Here is a 19917-nt window from a genome sequence, read left to right as displayed (position 1 = left end):
GCATCTGAGGATTATCTTTTTAATTTATACTGTATATAATTGATTGGGTACTTGAGATCAATATTTATAAAATGCGGAACTGCTTATTATTTATTAGGAAATATCTAACACAAACATGGCATAAATTGGTGTAGTGGTACACTGCTATAATTCTAAGAGAATAAAGAGTGAGAACAGAGGTCTATGAATATGAGATCAGCCTGTGTACATAGTAAGATATGGCAAGTATATCAAAATAACAACAAAATATCCAACAAAAAAAAAGCCTACAAGAACAAATTGTATCTCAGGTAAAGAGTATATAATGAGCATGCTCATTATCTTAGATTTCCCATCACCATGAAGATATCAGCAGTTAAATCATAACATGTGTAATGACAATGTTCACAGTAAATATCAATGTGCAAAAAGCTAGAAGAGTGTATAGAAAGTCATTACCAGTGGAAACATGAGAGCTTTAATGGCACTCCTAATCTATACTTTAAGCTGATATTAGCATAATTCAAAAGGAAGAAGTAACTTTAAAAGTAGTAATGTAAGACAAAACTCACAACGGCCCATTTGAAATCTAGGCACAGAACAGCTTCAGTTCCTTTTTTCCTAATTGTTTTGCTAAGGACACTGGTTTTTATTTCTCTGCAGTTTACATCTTCTCAGTCTTCGAATGTAAATTAAAGACATTTATTTTGCAGCATCTAGCACAGTAAGTTGCTTCTTTCCTTTGCTCTCAGAGTCAGCTTTCATTAAGCAATTTCCTCTTTTCGCTTTGGTCAAGAGGAGTGGCATAAAGTCATGAGGTTGAGTATCACTTGAGGAAAGTTAGTTTTGCCTTTCTTCTTGGAGCCTCTTGGGGATAGAGACGAAGAAAGGTCAACTCTTCCTCCAACTGGGAGATCAATTCCCTGTAACAGAATCATTTCAGTGTAGATACAGAGGTAAAAAATGCCTGCTTTTAATGTTTTTCTATCATATTATCAAATGTTTAATTGAGAATTTCACATGACTTGACATGAAATGGGGATTGATGGGGAAGCCCTGTTGGTTGTGTTAGAACAGGTTAATTCTGGCAGCATGTGAAAACTGTTATTCTGCACTGGTTATTTTCTTTCACTGAATGCAGTGAATTTTGTTGTGTGCTAAGAAATTAAGGTAGAGGGATCTATGGAGGACTTCACTCTTCAGATGCATCAAATGTTTATATATTATCAATCTGGCAAACATCACAAGAGGAACCAGGTAAGATAGATCAGTTTTTAAAGGTACTTGCAATATAACCCTGATCTAATACCTGCGTTTGATCCTTGGAACTCACATGCAGTTGGAGTGAGAGAACTAATTTTGTAAAGTTGTCTTCTGGACAGATGAACCTTGGTTCAACCAGCTCCACAATAATAAACAACAATTTTGAATTGTTTAATGAAAGGATTATTTTTTTACCATAAATAAGGAATAAAGGTAGATAGCCTGGGAAAACTTCCCAAATTATAAACAATTTAAGAATGTTGTATTATGTGCAGCATGTGGTCTTATTATCTGCTGGCTCACATCTCAGTTATTAATGTAAGGTAAGATCAGTTACCAATACTTACTATTTACTAGTACATTGATGTCTATTATTAGATTGTTTTCTTCATGGGTATTATTTCATGTATGCTACATAGTAACAAAATTTATTTTCATATAGCTTCCTCTTACAATATCATACCATGTGTGAGTATATTACATGTGAGATGGGTGTGCACGTGGAATGATTTGAAATTAAAACTTCAAATTGTTTCCCTTTTACCTCTCTCTTTTGCTCCCACATCCCATTCAGTGATGTCTCCTTTTTACTTTTCTTGTTGCTGCAGTTACTAAAGGTAACATAGGATTTCGGAAGACTTTGAGCTAGGAGCCTCAGAGGAGACACAATATTTAGGTTTGTCTTTCTGGATCTGGATTATTACTCTCAGTAGAAACCTTTCTGGTTGAATTGATTAACCAGGTTCAAGCATAGAGAAGAATATGCAGATTGTGGCTAGATGGGGAAGATGTACATCTCAGTTGACTGAGGATTCAATCCAAGAAATATCTATATATCTTGTATTATGTGCAGTATTAACTTTCAAATATTATTTTGAAGGTAGTGCCTGAGAAACTCTGAGATCCATGTATCAATAAAAATACTGAAAGAACATTTACTATTCATGTGTTTATAGAAACGTGTAAATAATTTTAAAGCAACATTTTCATTTAATCCTAATGATTTGAGTCCTGTCTACTTTGACACTTTGTTTTTTAATTTTTAATGATTTTCAGTTAAGCCTATTTTACCTAACATGTTTATAGGCTGAATATTTAGAACCATTGCTGTGCCAATAGTATAATGAGTTAGTAAATTTTTAATTCTTTATATATTTCTTAACAAAATTTGCTGGGGCCACTAGAAATAAACTAATTTAACAGAAATCTGCAAAGGGTTAATACCTGTAATGGAAATAAGGGTCATTCCATGTCAGGGTGTTTGGATCATTAAGTAAATCAATCAGACCCTAACCTTTCTTAGTCCTCTGTATTATCAGATCTAGGTACTTTCCTAAAATGTGTATTTCAACATTTTTTCTAGAAATCATTGAAGGCCCAACTTTAACTGAAAACAAACTTCATAAATCACTCCAAAAATGAGTGAGCAGGAGGTGTCTTACTCAAATGTGAGATTTAAAAAATGTTCAGGTTTGCAGAACCAAGTGAGACCTGAGGAGACTCAAAGGGCCAGAGCAGCTGGCCACAGAGGTAAGATATTTTAGTGTTTAAAATCAACTGCTTTTATGCATTTTAAACTTTCAACAGTTTAAAAATACCTTACTGTATTCTCTTGAAAACTACCATGTTCCATTTTATCTGGGGTTGGTTTTACACAAGACTAGAAGGGAACTGGGAGTATTAGTTGGAGGATAATTAAGTACAAAATTGTTTAAAACAAAATTTAAAAAATAAAGCAATCAAGTTTTAAAACTAAAAAAGGAAGAATGATAAACTACTTCTACTATTTAGCTTTTATTCGGTTACTGAATAAATCAGATGGGGAGAATAGCACAATGGGAAAATGTAGGGAAAGAAATCTTGAGAATCAAGAAGTGAGAAGAAAGACTGAAATTTACATGTTTCAGTCCTTCTTAAAAGGCAGAACAAAATACACACAGGAGGAAATACAACGAAAAAGAGTGAGGCAGAGCCCAAAGGAAAGGACATTGAGAGATTGCACTACATGGGAAAAGTCCCATATGCAACTACCAAACCCAGTCAATATTGCTGATGCCATGAAGTGCTTGTTGAGAGGAGCCTGATGTGGATGTTTCCTACAGGGCCTGCCAGAGCCTTAATGATAGAGACCAGGATGCTTGCAGCTAATCATCAAACTGAGCATGGGAACCCCAATGGAGGAAGTAGAAAAAGGACTGAAGGAGTTGAATGGGTTTGTAACCCAATAGGAAAAACAACAATATCAACCACCTCAGATCTTCCAGGGACTAAAGTCCCAAGAGTACACAGGGAGGGACCCATTGCTTTAGCTGTATATGTAGCAGAGGCTGACATTGTCTGGCATCAAGAGGGGGAGAAGCCCTTGGTACTGTGAAGGCACATTTCTCCAGAGTAGTGCAATGCCAGGGTGATGAGGTTGGAATGGGTGGTTGGGAGGAAAAGCATCCACATAGAAGGGGAAGGGGGAATGAGAGAGAGGGAACCTGGAAAGAGGATAACATCTGAAATGAAAATACATAAAATCGCCAATAAAAATTAAAATTAAAAAAGATGTAATAAACCATAAGGACATTTTTGGTTTTTTATTTGGTCAGGTCAAGAAAAATACTGAAAACTTTTAAACTCACAAGCCAGAGTCTGATAAAAGACTATTCTGTAGAGAAACAGAATCCTACAGAAATGAAGCTTATGCATTATAAATAACATTTTCATTCTCTAGGAAAGTGTTTTAATTGTTATAAATATCTAAAACATCTAATGTAACAGGCACCAAAAGTTGTCCATCAGATGAAGTCTCCAAATGGAAATAAAATTGCAGATGAAGGAAGAGGGGATGAGAGGATTAGGGGGTGTGGAAATAACTACACCCTATTATGAGTTCCTGAAAATGTCAAAGAATCATTTATTAATGAAAATGAAGAAGTATCACCTTTTATTTTCTTCTCTATTTCTTTTTTAGTTGTTCTATACATACTGTCATGGCTGTGTTCCAAGCCAAGATTGGGTTCTTCTTTGATGTAGTAATAATCAGAAGCATAAGATTCAGATTCCAAATACCTTAGATATTGAAGAATATTTAGTATAATATAGAGCAAAATCAAACTTACAGGGAAAAAGAAATAGTTTAAGTATAGGCCCTTTCCAGGATTTATACAGATCAGTTCCAGACCGGCTGTGGTTCCGTAACAGTTCCCAAGAACATCCATCCATCTTTCATTCCTCTCCATCTTCAGTTATCTTTCTTGGTGGACCCTATGCTCTAGTTTGTTATCTTGTACTTGCAATGTACCTATGCCACCAATGCCGTCTCTTGAATGCACTTTTGGTCCTACAGAATTGTGTGAGGACACATGCCTGTCATCCAACTACTTCTAGTCTGAGAACAGACTATTCACAATACAAGGCTAAAGCAGAAATGAGTTCAGAATTTTTTGAACTTCACACATGAAAGATTTCTTCATTGGGAGTATTTTAGGTAGCATTCTACAATTTTCAGGGCACTTTCACTCTGTATCATCAACTTGTACATAATTTCCCCATGTTTCTATGCTATACAAAATTTTATTAGTATTGAGATGTGCTGTTTTCATGGTGTTGTTTTTCTTGTTTTGTTTTGTTGATTTAAGAGAGGTCAGTCCCTTGGCAGCTCATTGTGGTAGCTCTTGTAATCCTCTGTTCCCTTCGGCTGGTAGCTGTTGCAATTTTCGTGACAAACAGTGAGTAATTGAGATACATATTATTTGAACTTCTACCTAAAACATAGTTTTAGAAAGGGATGATGCAGTTAAATACTCTGTCCATTTTGTCGCCTATAATCAGGAGATAAATCAGAATCTATGGACTTTAATAACCTTTCCTGACACTCTGCAGTGTTCTGTCCTTATTCATACTAATCTGTTAGCTCTGGGGCTCTTAGGAGTTGACCTGCTCTTTCTCACTCATGGTCATGCTCCTTTTGAGGACTTGGTGGTAGTGTACATTCTGAGCTCAGGGGATTGTTAATGTTACATAAAAGTATAATAAGATACAGCTTTGCAAAGAACTTATGGCATTCTTTTCCTTTTTTCTTTAATGCATATTGATGTCATGGGTAAGTAAAAAGACTTCATCTGTACAGAGACAGCAAGTTTAAAATTTATTGCAATCCTTCACATTTACAGAAAAAATAACTTCCATCCTGTGCTAAAACATAAGGTTATATGATGATATTTTGGATTCCATATGATCTTATAACAGTTGTCCCACATCCTAATAGTTTTTTTTTTAATTCAAATTTTCATGGTGGGTTAAGAAATAGTAGAATACTTTACTTAGACATTTATTTGTGACTAATCTAGTTTTTCAGTATACTCATGAAAAATATGAACTGCCAGAGGAAACTCCAAGCCTTATCAATAACTGCAGCACCATGCAAAGTGACATCGATTTAAAGGAAGAAATGCTAAGAAATATGTCTATAAACTGTAGTCAAGGCAATGATTTCCTGCAATCTCTAAACAGAGTACAGACAAGATGGTACCGTGAAACTAAGACTGTTTTACCTTCCTCTCAGCACACAGGTATGTAGCAAGGGAGGACCATGAATACAGAAGTGTATTATCATCTATTGTTTCTTTCACGGAAGCTTTGATGTCTAACCTCCAGCTTAAGATGCTGGTGATGCCTTGGTTAATCATTTGAGGGTTTCTTATTTCATGTAGGCACCAGCAACTCAGAAATCTTTGTTTGAGTTAGCATAGTCTTAGAGTTTCTCCAAGTCAGAGTATCATTGAAACTTCTATTGCCCCCTGGGCATGGAATTACCAATTATCAACATAATCATGAGAACAGACTATCAACATCAAAACCTCCCTTGTATGTCTTTCATTTCTCTCAAGGTAAGAGAATTTAACAATGACATGGCACAATGCTAAGTTCACAGTACTGAGTGGACCAGTGTGGACACAATACATTATAGCAGATCTAGAATTCTTTCATCAGTTTAACTGGCTCTGAACAGCAAGTGCTCATTTCCTGCCCTCCAGCTCCTGTTAACTTATAAGTCTCTGTTTCATAGAACTGGGCTGATTTAAAAACCTAATCTGGTTAGAATCGTAATTATGGTCCTAGAACATACTGTGTTTCTCCTTATTCACCATCTTCAAATTCAACCATGTTTGTCACATAGGCCAGCATCTCTCTCTTAGCTTTCATGTGAGACATGACATCATTGTGTAGTCAAGGTTGACTTGGAACTCAAAGTGTATCCAATGTTGGCCTGGAAGTCATTACTTAACCTAGGATGACCCCAAACTAATAGTTATCTTCCTGTACCTATCTCTTTGGAGTACTCAGGTTATAGGCATGTTATCATGACCAGCCAATGCATTTCCCTTCAAAGAATTAATAGTATTCTTTTCTCTACTGACTCATACATGATTGACACAGGAAATGTTTCTATATCTCTAGTGTTATTAACAATGTTGCATTACTCATGAATGTCCAGGGGTCTCTGGGCATTATAGAATCTCATTTTCTGAGACCTAGGAGATTTTACCCCACCCCCTCTATCTTTCTTTCTTTCAACACAACATTAATTTATATTGTGTTCTGATAACACAACACAAGAAAATAATAAATTTAGCCATTTAACTTCACTTTCACAGGCAAAAATGTTGAAATATACTGGTTCTGTTATGGTATAAAATGTTATTATTTCATCCTGGACACAAAGGCATGGAATGGATGTAAACAGACCTGCCAGGATTCCAGTTTATCCCTTCTGAAGATAGATGATGAGGACGAACTGGTACGGTAGACACTTGCCCCTTTATTCTGTTTGATTTTGTCTCTAGCCCTGAATAATTAGATATTAAATCCATATTTTATATGTATATGCTTTTTCTGTAATATAAACAAAACTTTGAAACAAGTGTCTGTTAGGGGAGACTCATTACTACAGATACACTTGTGTCTTTCAGTCTACTCCCTTTCTCAGAAGCCTATAAGAGAGTCCCTCAGAAAGCATGCCTTTTCATGATTAAGTTTAAACCTTTGGTACAGCACATCCTCTGGCTGAGAGTTATTTTTCTTCATAGAGTTCTAAATAAACTCCCTCTGTCTAATGTTTGCTCTTTGGAAATGGAAGTGAGACTTCCTGAGATGAGAAATCAGATTACAACAGGGAAAATAACTAACCTCTCTGCCAGTCTATAATATGAGATGATATGAAAAATGTGTAATTAAGTAGTTGACCACTTAGGTCCATGGTGATTTTCACTGAGACTGTCCCTTCCATTACTGAACAGTATTCTTATGTTTTATAATTCCCATATCTGATATTCCCTGTTTTAATCATTACTAATGAAATCTCATTGAAGACTATATTGTTCTAGAGAAATACTGGCAGACTCACCTTGAAATCATTGTTATTTATGACACAATATTATATTTATATATCAATTTAATACATATTCAAATAATAACATAAAAGTATGTTTAAATCCATTTGATACACTTAACTGTAAACATTTATTTAAAATTTTTATTATTTTTCAGTAGGAATAGTACTGCTACTAGTAGTAGTAATACTAGTACTAGTAGTAGTAGTAGGTAATAGTAGTAGTAGTAGTAGTAGTAATAGTAGTAGTGTAGCTACAGTAGCAGCAACAGTAGCAGCAGCAGCAGCAGCAGCAGCAGGAGAGGAACAGGAGAAGGAGCAAAAATATTTTGCCCCCCTTGTTTTTTCAAACCCTGTCACATCGAGACAGCATGTTGGGCAGCGGGCTATGAAAGGTACCCTGATTTCTGTTTGAGATAGATCAAATCCTTGGAAAGTCTAAATGGAACAGCAGGCAAATTCCCAGTCTCCCAGATCAAGGCCTCACTAGCTGCAGTCCCCCACTGACCCCTATAGAGAGATTTGAGATCGACCACTCACATAGGGCAATGCTCCAAGCCCCTACTCCATAGGTAAGGACATGACCACAGGTCGCATACGTTCAAGACAGATCAGTCATAGAAATAGTAACATGTCCCTGAATATGTAGTCGAGGTCTTCCAAAACTCTCAGGAGAAACCAATAGGAAGTACCTGCTGTCACACACTGACACATACAAAAACTGTATTTAAGAATCATGTTAAGGATTAAAAGTGTGCAGGAATTATTCTATAGTTTGAGAGCTTCTGTCATAAGAGCTGTAACAATGCCTCTTGGGGAAGAGATTTGCTCTCCCAAAATTGCCACCAGAGCCCTCCTGCATCCTTCTCGAGCTAGTCAATCCCCTACTGGATCACCCTGACCTGAGCATCACAAAGGAGAACGACTGGCAGACGGGGTGGCGAAAGCTGTTCCCTCCCCAAACCTGAGTTCTCTCCCTTCTTGGTCCAAACCCATGAACATAGCCAGGCAATAGATCTCTGTGAGGACCCCAGGCACCAGTAGCCCCTCAACTACATGAGGCTAGCTACATCCTCTTCCACTGAGGCCAGACAAGGGAGCTCAGTTAGAATATAACTCATATACAGGCAAGAACTTTGGTCTGCTGCAATTGTTCAGATACCAAAAGAAGACAAATCTGCATATATGCTGGGAAGCAAAGGTCCAGCCCTACATATGTTCTTTGTTTAGTGGTCTGTCTCTGAGATCGCCAAGGGTCCAAGTTAGTGTTACTCTTGGTCTTCATGTGGAGCTCCTATCCCCTTAAGGGATCACAATCAATCCTGCTATTCTTCCATAAGGGTCACCAAACTTCAATCAAGGTTTGGCTTTGGGTTACTGTGCATGTATGACTAAGCTGCTTGGTAGAGGCTCACAGAGGTCAGCATGCTAGACTCCTGTCTGCAAGCATAACTGAGTATCATTAATGGGATCATGGATTGATGCTTTTCCACAGGATGGGTATCAATTTGAGCCAGTTATTTGTTTCCTGCTCCCTCAGTCTTACTCCATTTCCAGATCCTGCATTTCATAAGACAGGTTGAGTTTCTTTCAAAAGTTTTGTCAGTTTATTGATATTGCTATTGCTCCCAAGGGATTCTTTCCTGGCCACAGGAGGCTGTCTCACCAGTCTACATAAGTGTCTCAGCTAAGGACACCCCTACTGATTACTGTGTGCCTCTCCTATCACTGATCGCCACGTTCCAAAGGATGGTCCCTACTGACCTCCTCAGCAATTGCAGAATTCCATTGTTTCTCATGACAATCAGGCCATAACCCCATGTTTCCCCACACATGAAGCTGCAACTCCACTCCCCTCATGAACCCCTCTCCTGCTCAGTTCCCTGTCTCCATTTGCCTTCCATAACCATTCCATTCCCCCTTCCAAGTGAGACTCAAGAATTCTTGCCTGTGCCCCTCTTTCTGTCCAGACCACTTGGGTCTGTAGTATGTAGCATAGACATTCTCTTTTTTATGACTAATGTCCACTCATAAGTTAAAACATAACAAAACAGTCTTTGTGGGACTTGGCAACCTCAGGATGATATTCTCAAGTTCCATCCATTAGTCTGTAAAATGGCTGTCTTTGTAATTCATAGATGACTACTATTCCATTGTGCAGATGTTACAAAGAATTTATTAATTCTTCAATTGAGGGACATCTAAGAATTTTTCAGTTTCTGGATATTATGGATAAAACTGCTATGAACATAATTGAGCAAGTGTCTTTGTGGAATGATTGAGAACCTTTTGGGTACATGTCTAGGAGTGGTATAGCTTGTTCTTGAATTAGAACTATTACGACATTTCTGGTAAACCTCCAAATTTATTTCTAAAGACATTGTGCAAGTTTCCACTCCCGCCAACACTGGAGGAGTGCTCTCCTTACTCCATAACCTTCTTAGCATGTGCTATCACTTGAGTTTTTAATATTAACCATGCCTCCAGGTATAAAGTGAGATTTCAGAGTTGTTCTGATTTGCATTTCTCTGGTTGCTGAAGACATTGAATATACATTTATGTGCTTCATGACCATTCAAGATTCCTACATTAAGAATTTTCTATTTAGCTCAGGCATAGATAAAGCACTGGAAGAAATTCAGACATCAGTCCAAATATGCTAAATCAAAAAAATAGCATTAAATTAGCCTTAAATAGGAAGATTGTGACTTTTAGTCCAGTCATGGTTACTTGGTGAGATGTGGTCTAAGAAACATACTCACACAGCATGTCATGATCTTAATATCTCAGGACACTTGAAGGTTTTATTTTAAATAGCTTATAGAACTGACTTAGTTTTGATTTAAATGTGCTATTGTAGGAAGCCCTTTCCAAAATGAACATGGTGGGACTGATGAATGAGAGAACAGGACAGCACAGAATGATACTGGAATGGTGGGAAATTTTCTTCCTCTTTCTTTCATCAAACCTACAGAAAACTCATCATAGGGCGTGTTCTTTCTTTTACAGAAGTTCCTTCGGTTCCAGGTTCTTTCAGACCAGTACTGGATTGGATTGTCATATAATAAAAGAGAAAAGAAATGGTCATGGATTGATAATGGCCAATCTGAATTGTGAGTTTCTAAACTCTTAAAACTAACACTAGTGTGGGTACTGGGAGGTTTGTGTGCAAAGGCTTTTTTCTCATTTCACATGCCTTTCCTCATTTTCTATGAGCTTATAGTTAAGGACATGTAGCATAAGGCAGTCTCTGAGAAAGTGTTACAGAGGCAAGTTGTATGTTCATGGAACTGACCAAAAGTGGCTTAAAACTGCATACATCTCAAAACTGTCTCTTGTAATATAAGAAAGGCTCTAGAAAGTCAATAACTTAAGATAGTGTGGAGTGACCAAATGATCATGACAGATACATTGTACCTGAGTCATTCAGACATTCATGTGACATTTCTTTTTGTTTTCAGCATATATATATATATATATATATATATATATATATATATGTCATTCACATAAGGTGCTTCAAAAATCCTGAGTAGTTTGATTATTTATACTTTGCTAGAAAATTCTTCCATGATTTTCTTTGTTAGTAATATGCATTTTTATTGAATATCATATTTACAACCAAAAATATATGAACATATCAAACCCTACCCCCTCTAAAAGCTCAAACATGCATCATACCAACTTATGTCTTCATAACTATCTATAAGTGCATAGTTGTATGCACTCCACTGGAACAAGGAAACATACCGGTTGCCAACCACTCAATAAAGAATTATCTCTTTCTTTGCCTGCAGCTGTCACCTAAGAATAGTGCATTCTTGGGAAGAAATAACTTTGCAGAAATTTCTTCTTGTTCAGAAGCTTGAATTTCACAGAGCTTTTCCCCTTGTCTTGCTCTTATATGTTTTTCTATGTCCTCTTCTCTACTCTCCTCTGAAATTTGCTGGTTGTGTGGAGGCAAAGAAGTTGATGCAGGTGTCTCCTTAAGGGCTCAGCACATATACACTTCTCCTATGCACTGTGATAAACTCTGCCACTCTGCATGGACTATAGCCTGCTATGTAAAGAAGGTTCTCTGCCTTAGAGAAGCATTTCAACTTTATAAGTTCCCATTTGTTGATTGTTCTTCTTATAACATGAGTCATTGTTGTTCTTTTCAGGAAAATTTGTTCACTGCCCAAGTATTTCAGGCTCTTGTATACTTTCTCTTATACTAGATTTAGCGTTTTTTTTTTTTTTTGTTTTTTTGTTTTTTATGTAGAAGACCTTGATCAACTTGGACTTGATCTTTGGAAAAGGAGAATAGAATGAATCAATATGAATTCTTCTACATGGTGACCCTCCAGTTAACCCAGCACTATTCGTTGAAAATGCTACCTTTTTCCATTGAATTGTTTTAACTTCTATGTCAACGTTGAAGTGAACATAGGCTGTGGTTTATTTCTGGGTCTTTAATTCTATTCCATTGATCTATGTGCATTTCTCTGCACAAATACCATGCCATTTAGGTTTTTTTTTTATTCACTATTGCTCTGTAGAACAGCTTGAGGTCTGAAATGGTGATTCCCCCAGAACTTCTTTAATTATTGGGAATAATTTTTGCTACCTTTTTTAAAAATTCCAAATGAATTTGAGAATTTCTCATTATACCTCTGTGAAGAATTGTATTGGAATTTTGATGAGGATTGCACTGAATGTTTTGGTTTTAGATATCTTTTGGAAGGTGGCCATTTTTATTATGTTAACCCTGCTGATGCAACAGCATGGGAGACTGTTCTATCGTCTGAGGAATTCTTCAATTATTTTCTTCAGATACTTGAAGTACTTGTCATACAAATGTTTCACTTACCTGGTTAGATTCATATGAAGGTTTTTTTCATAATATCAGTGGGTTTCATGTTCTGTCTCTCCTTCTATGACCGAGACTCTATAACCCTTACTAAGCTCAACTCCCTATGAAAGGCTTTCTTTGAATCTTAAATCCTCCACTTTCATCTTTCATATACTGAAATTACAATTGTTTCCCAGTAGACCTGGCTGGACTTAAATGTTAAGAATCTCAGTTTTGAGTGCATTCTTTACTTAGTTACCTCTAGGTTTCTTAGGGGAAACTCTAGCTTCAGTGCTGCCCTGACCATCTAAGTTTTCCTGCTAACAAATCAGGTGGAGTATAAATCTCATTTCCATTAGTTTATACTAGAGAATACTAATAACTAATTATTAAATAATTGAATTTTATTTCTTGTTTTGCTACATAGCCCAAGCTGTTCCAGAACTCATAGTCCTGTTTTAGTGGTAGCTATCTCTGTCTTCTAAAATATTATTTTATTTAGCTGCATTTTTTAAACAGAAGGGTAGTTGTGGTCTCTGATATACCATCCTGCAGAAATCAGAGTTCTGTTGCATACAGGCAGTTCATTAGATTACCATGTTTCCATGAAGTCTCAGCTTCATTAATTATGAGGTCAGCAGGAAGAAAGGGAAACAGTTTCATACAAAAGATACAAGCCATCATATGTGATTGTATGTCAAATCTCCCCTTTCACTTTAAAACATAAATATATAAGTTCTTGTTCTATGTGACAAGCACATCTGTTTTACTATTCTTCTAGAATTTTTATTGATTAAAATATTAATGTGAAAGGAAGTTTAGCATAAAATAATTCTTTGGTAATAAATAAATTTTACCTGCTTACCAAAAAACTGGGAGTCTGAAATAAGATGGAAACATTTTGCGTGATTAGGAGACCATTTGCTTTTATGAGCTTAGAGAAAAGACATTTATGTGGTGAATTTTTGATTAATAGTTCTTTATTCCATATACTTTTGCAAATAGAATTTTAAAACCATGACTTATTTCAGGGAATTTTCAAAATTAAACAGTTGCCAATTGTTTTTATTCTTTAGTTCCTTGAACCTAAAGAAATACAATGTAAAGGATGGAGAATGTATGTTCTTATCTAAAATGAGACTAGAAAATGCTAAGTGCATGAACCCCTTCCCATGTATTTGTCAGAAGAGACTGGATAAATTCCCTCATTGACTCTCCAACAAGAGTTAAAGGTAAACATGGAATGTGCTGATCCTCATTTGTTTCCTCTAATATGGTGTGACCGCTTTCACACAGGTGTTTTGTTCACAGGATTTAGTCTGCTGTGCAAACAGCGAGATGAGCTGGAAGAGTGTGGGAATGTTCTCTGGAATCTGATGTGGCAGAGCAGAGGCTTCTTCCATCCTGGTGAAGACAGGACACATTTTCTCTGGTGCACGGACATGGTTTGCTTCAAAGTCTCCAGGACTCTGCTCTTTCTGATTTCTTAAACTCTTATAGAATAAAATCAAATCCCAATAACCAACCTGAGTATTTCATTATGATTAGAATAAATCCTGTTAATTGAAATTGGGCCTGGTGGATCAAGAGTTAAGGGTCATCTATAGCTACACCCTGAATTTGAGGACAGTTCAGATTACATGAGACCCTGTTTGAAAACAAAACAGAAAAAGAAAAACAAAAAAATTTCCTGACCCCACTCCCTCAAACAAACAAACCAACAAAAAACTGAAATTCTTCTTGGTATAATTGTCAATGTTCATTTAAGAAACCCACCTTTGACTTTTGTGCAAAGGGTAAGGAGGGGATCTGAGAAGCAAAGTAGAGAATGGAATGGGGGAAGGTTCTTTGTGAGGAGTTTCTGGGCATAGAGGACATGCTGATATTGGGATCTATAAAGTAAATAAGTAAATTTAAAAATACAGTATAATTATGACATAGAATGTGGTTGTAGGTTTTGGTTTTTTATATGTTAGTTGATACTATTTTGTTTGGATTTGAATTTTTTTCATCTAGAAGTTTTTCTAGTAGTTATAATCATTTGTTTTGGAGATAAAATATAATTTTAAGTTTGGTGAACATTTAAAAGCATAGTTCAAGGAACTGCTGAATATTTTTTTCTAAGGCATCCGTTTTCCACCCACCTACTTTAATCCATATATCACGAGTTGTGGCCTTGAAGAAATGATGGTAATAATTGAATTCGGTGAGATGTAGTGGCTTACACTGTGACTTTGGCAATTAAGAAGCTATGAAGTAATTGCTGAAAAATAAAGTGAGAGCTTATACCATAGAACCAAACAAACCAAATAAAATCAAGACATGCATGTCCCTCAATATTTTCCAGGGCAACACTTTGTATTATGTAAGTACACACAAATGACTAATCTCAGGATTAGTAAGAGTAACTTGTTCTAATCTAGGATGTGTGTACCTATCCGCAGACTGGATAATATCACTCTAGGCATTTTATCAATGTTCATGATCCTGTTCATTGAGTGATGGTATCATTTTAGTGTTCCACTGTCCTTAATATTTTTTATGTTTTCAGATGTTTAATATTTGGTGGTGATTATTGTTTGTTTGTTTGTTTGGGTTTTTCTTTTGTTTGTTCGGAGAGAGTTCCTCTGTGGGCTACCCTGAGTCTCTCTCTCTCTCTCTCTCTCTCTCTCTCTCTCTCTCTCTCTCTCTCTCTCTCTCAACAGGAAGACTTAGAATTCAGAGATTCCTTTGACTCTGCCTCATGAAGTCTGAGATAAATGTGTGCATAAGGTTTTTAACTTTTTACCTTTATATTTTGAAAATTTTATTCTGGGGGTAGACTTGGTATGTAAAATAATACACCAACTATAGGTCATGAGAAATATATAAAACACACACACACACACAAACACACACACCACACACACACACATACACACACACACACACACACACACACACACACACACACACACACACACACACCTTGTGTCTTGCTATATAGAAAAGGCTGTTCTCAAATTCATGGAGATGTGCCTTTGCCTCCCATATGCTGGGATTGAAAACATGTATGCACCATACCCAGCTGAAAATCATGGTTCTTGATCAATAAGTAAACTTCTAATCCTCTATCAAATGCAAACAGAGAATTTCCTTCTCCTCTCAAAATCCTTTCTTACCCATCTCAGTGCTCTTACACTGTAAATTAGTTTTATTTCTATTACAGCATAGTATTTGCCTTCTTTTTGCTATGTCAGATTTTAACATTAACCTACAACTTCTTTTTAAAACAATATTTTAATAGTTATATAATAATGTCATACCATGTATTTCAATCATATTCATTTCCTTTCATCTGACTACATCCTTGCTCCTATCTCCCTACCCACTCAACTCTCTCTTCTCTCTTTACTTTTCTCTTGCTTTTTTTTGAAACCCATCAATTCAAGTTGTGTTGTAAGCTACTGTGGGATGTGGGACATGTCCTGGAGATGGTTCATTGAAAATATTAACAAGATTAACAAACTTTTGGCTCTATTAACCAAGGTAAACTGAGAGGATACAAGTTAACAAAATCAGTGATGAAAAGACAGACATTATAACAGGCACAAGAGGGAACTCAGGGAATCATAAAGGCTTATATTAAAAATCTACATTCACTCAGGTAACCATCAGCTGCCAATAACATTGGAACATATAGGGAGAAACATTTCCAAATTCTTTTTTGAAGTCATAGAATGTTTAGATTGGATATTATCCTAATGAGATTTTTCTTTAATGAGTAGGAAATGACATTTACTGGTGAGTCTTAGTAGTTTTCATTTGAATTTTATTTGACCAGATAGTAAAGTAGCTAGGTATGCTTGTTTCTTATTTTGTTGCTTGGAATATCTTTCCAGCCATCATACGTGATGTGTATGTATGCGTGCATGTGTGTGTGTGTGCGTGTGTGTGTGTGTGTGTGTGTGTGTGTGTGTGTGTGTGTGTGGTCTCCTTCTGCCTGGGTGTCAGAGAAGAAGCCTGCTTGTTACAAAACAATCCTCCCTTGAACAGAGATGGGAGTTTCAATATTGTGTTCACAGTTGTGTAAGTATGTCAGTGATGCAGTGAACAAGGCTCAAATGATAAAAATGTGAATTATTACAATGAACGTTTCTTACCATCCATCATGACTGTTTAACTTTAATTGCTATGCTTATCATTCATTATTAATTAATTATTATAATACTATAGGCTCTTACTTGCTCTTTTATCCTTAGACTCCACCTCTAACATTTAAATAATGCGGTATAAAACCAGACAAGTAAGGGCTGTATATGTTTTCCTATAATTTGAGCAAACATGTTCAGTAAGATTGTTCATGAGTGACCCCTCCTTCTTCTGGTTTAGTGGCAGGACACAGGGTCTGTTATAGGAGACTTTTCACTAAAGTGACACTTATGTTTTAGTGATCTCCTCACTTTCTCAGGAATCTGCAATACAGTCCATTACAGAAATACTTTTTCCCTCCATAAGATTCACCCTTGGCACAGCATATCCTGAAACAGTCAGTTATCTTCTTAGCATGTCACCTACATTCTCAGAGGCCATAGTATTGGGATTGCTCTTCATAACCGAGAAGTAAGTAATTAGATGGCAATAGGGAAAGAAATTGACCTCTGTGCCCATGTGCAAAATGGAAGATACATGAAAACCATGGAAGTGAATGGTTTGTAAGAGCTAACCCATGGTGATCTTCACTGGTTTTGTCCATAATATATACTTTATAATACTCTTAGGTTATGTAAAATATATTTATATTTAGAAATGAGTATTCAAAATAATATAAGTGACCAACATTCTGACAATGTCGGTTTCCATTTATTGCTGAAGAAATCTCTACAAATATGTCGGTTGTGTTTTTCCTAGAGAAATGGTTGCAGAATCAGCTTGAATCCTTTTCCATTTAGAACATGATGCACAGTTTATATGCGAATTTAATACATGTTCGAAATACTATGGCATAAAATAAATTTTAATGTCACATAATGGTATAATTTTCCATTTTCTACAATAAACAAATTTTAAATCATATTTTAAAATATATTCAGTAATTTTAGTTGATCTAATTCCACTCATATGTAAGACACATTAAACATTTCCAAATATCTTCTCTCTCCTATTCATATGTTGGCACTTCCAATTTAGGACTACAGAAAAGAGGACACTGAGGATGAATGGAAAGCTTACCCATAAGCTTTTGTGGTCATCTGAATTTTGCATCTGAATAATTTCATGAAGTATTAGATTTATTTAATGCAATGTAAATTTAGGAGTCTGGAACTGGGAAAATGTGAGTTCAAGACTCTCTTTGGCTCTATAGTAAGACTCGTCTAAGAAACACATTCACAAATCATTTCATGAATCCAGGGACTCTAACTCCCTGAAGTTTTCAATAAAATAACATATGTAACTGACATTGGATTTGACATAAATGAGTTAATACTGGTAAATCACTTAAACATGAACTTGGAAGAAGTAAAGGGCTGGAGGACAGGGTAGCAGAAAACAGATACAGGAATAAATGAGACCTGTTATGGTTCTTCCTTTCTCACAAAAAGACAGCAATTTTATCAGGAGATGCTTCATTTCCTTTACAGAAGTTATTTCAGTCCCAATTTCTACAAATAGTTATTTGATTGCATTATCCTATATTATCAAAGGAAAATGGCAATGCATTGTTTATGGCCCATTCTAACTGTGAGTTTTCTCAACCTTTCAGACTGGTCTAGGGGCTGAGAGGATTGTGGACAAAGGCTATTTTCTCATTTTACATGACTTTCCTCATTTTTTTATTTTTGTTTTCTTATTAAATTATTTAATGTTTACTCCAAATGTTGCCTCTGTTCCCGGTATCCCACTTAGAGTTTTTCACCATACCACTACTACTTGCCTCTGAAAGCATGCTTCCATTCACGAAGCCGCTCATGCCCACCTCACACCCCCCAACATTCCTCTTCCCTGGTGCATCAATTCTCTACATAATTAGACACATATACTACCACAAGGCAGTCCTCTGATACATATGTTCCCTGGGGGGCTTTGAACCAGCCCATGAATGCTCCTTGGTTGGTACTCAATCTCTGAAAACTCTTAAGAAGTCCACATTAGTTGATACGGTTCTTCTTCCTATGGGGATGCCATCCCTTTCAGATCCTTCTATCCTTCCCTAACCCTTTCATAGGTATTCCTGATCTCAGCATAATGCTTGGGCATAAGTATCGGCATCTATCTCAGTCAGCTATTGGTTTACCCTATCTGAAGACAGCTAGGCAAAGCTTCTGTGCAAGCATAACATATTGTCAATAATAGTGTCTGGGTCTAGTTCCTGCATATAGAATAGATCCAAAGTTGGCTGGTCACTGGATGGCCTTTCCTTCATCCTCTACTTCATTTTTGTCCATGCATTTCTTTTAGACAGAAAAAATTCTGAGTCATAAATTTTAAAGATGGTTTTGTGGCCCATTTCTGGACTGGAGGCCCTGTCTATTGACTGGAAATGGTCTCTTCAAGTTCCCTCTCCATATGACTGGGCATTTCAGCTAAGGTCATCCACATTGAGACCTGAGAGCTTCTCACATCCCAGGGCTCTAACTCAACACATGCCCAGGGAGCTTTCTATTTCCATTCACTCTCCTGGCCTCTGGCTTTCTCTTCTATCTCCAAACTATGTGATCTTGCCTTCCTTATCCCCAACTCTTCCCTCCCCACTAGCTCCCTGCTCACTCCCTCTGCCTCCTATGACTCCTTGCTCTCCCTTCTAAATAGAATTCAAGCATCCTTATTTGGCTCTTCCTTCTTGTTTAACCTCCTAAAGTGTGTGAGTTATATCAGGGGACTTTTATATTTTTGGCTAATTTCCACTTATCAGTGAGTACATACCATGCATGTCATATTTTGTCTTAGTTACCTTACTCAGATCATATTTCTGGTTCCATCCATTTGCCTGCAAAATTCAAGATGTCCTCTTTTTAATATCTGAATAGTTTCTATTGTATAAATGAATCACATATTCTGTATCTATTTATCAGATGAGTGGCTTCATAGGTATTTCCAGCTTCTGGCAATTACCAAAAAAAAAGTAGCTAAGAACATATTTGAGCATGTGTCTTTATGGTAGGTTGGAGAATATTTTACATATGCCCAGGAGGGCTATAGCTGTTCCTTCAGGTAAAACTATTTCCAATTCTGAGAAACTGTCACATTGTTTCTTAGAGTGGTTGTACCAGTTTGTCATACCACTACCAATGAAGTAGTTTTCCTACTTCTCCACATCCTAGCCAGTATGGGCCAGTATGTCACTTAAGTTTTTGATTGTAGACATTCAAGTCAGAATAAAGTTGAATAATGAGTTTGTTTAAATTTTGCATTTTTCTCATAAAAAGTGCATTAAATATTTCTTTTTTTTTTTTTTTTTTTTGCAGAAGACTCGAGACTTTTA

General features: G+C 36.4%; 1 protein-coding gene across 4 annotated transcripts; it reads left to right on the top strand.

Annotated features, from left to right (window-relative positions):
• Positions 1–423: 423 nt before the first annotated feature.
• On the top strand, positions 424–14024 carry Ly49si1 (immunoreceptor Ly49si1). 4 transcript variants are annotated; one of them, XM_039108030.2, is made up of 9 exons: positions 432–935; positions 1851–1918; positions 2606–2772; positions 4869–4958; positions 5580–5801; positions 6888–7030; positions 10631–10734; positions 13532–13687; positions 13767–14024. In XM_039108030.2, exons 3-8 carry the CDS (start codon positions 2661–2663, stop codon positions 13665–13667), a joined length of 807 nt encoding a protein of 268 aa, XP_038963958.1. In that variant the 5' UTR covers positions 432–935; positions 1851–1918; positions 2606–2660; the 3' UTR covers positions 13668–13687; positions 13767–14024. The 4 variants fall into 4 exon arrangements, with proteins under 4 accessions (XP_063142513.1, XP_038963958.1, XP_063142512.1 ...); NM_001009497.2 differs by lacking the exon at positions 1851–1918 and having other exon boundaries at positions 822–935; positions 13767–13979; XM_063286443.1 differs by lacking the exons at positions 1851–1918; positions 13532–13687 and having other exon boundaries at positions 424–935.
• The last annotated feature ends 5893 nt before the right edge of the window (positions 14025–19917 follow it).

Source organism: Rattus norvegicus, chromosome 4 (genome assembly GCF_036323735.1).
Source record: "Rattus norvegicus strain BN/NHsdMcwi chromosome 4, GRCr8, whole genome shotgun sequence".
Taxonomy (NCBI): domain Eukaryota; kingdom Metazoa; phylum Chordata; class Mammalia; order Rodentia; family Muridae; genus Rattus; species Rattus norvegicus.
The sequence above is the reverse complement of the archived record's forward strand: the minus strand, read 5'-3'. Positions and strand labels throughout refer to the sequence as shown.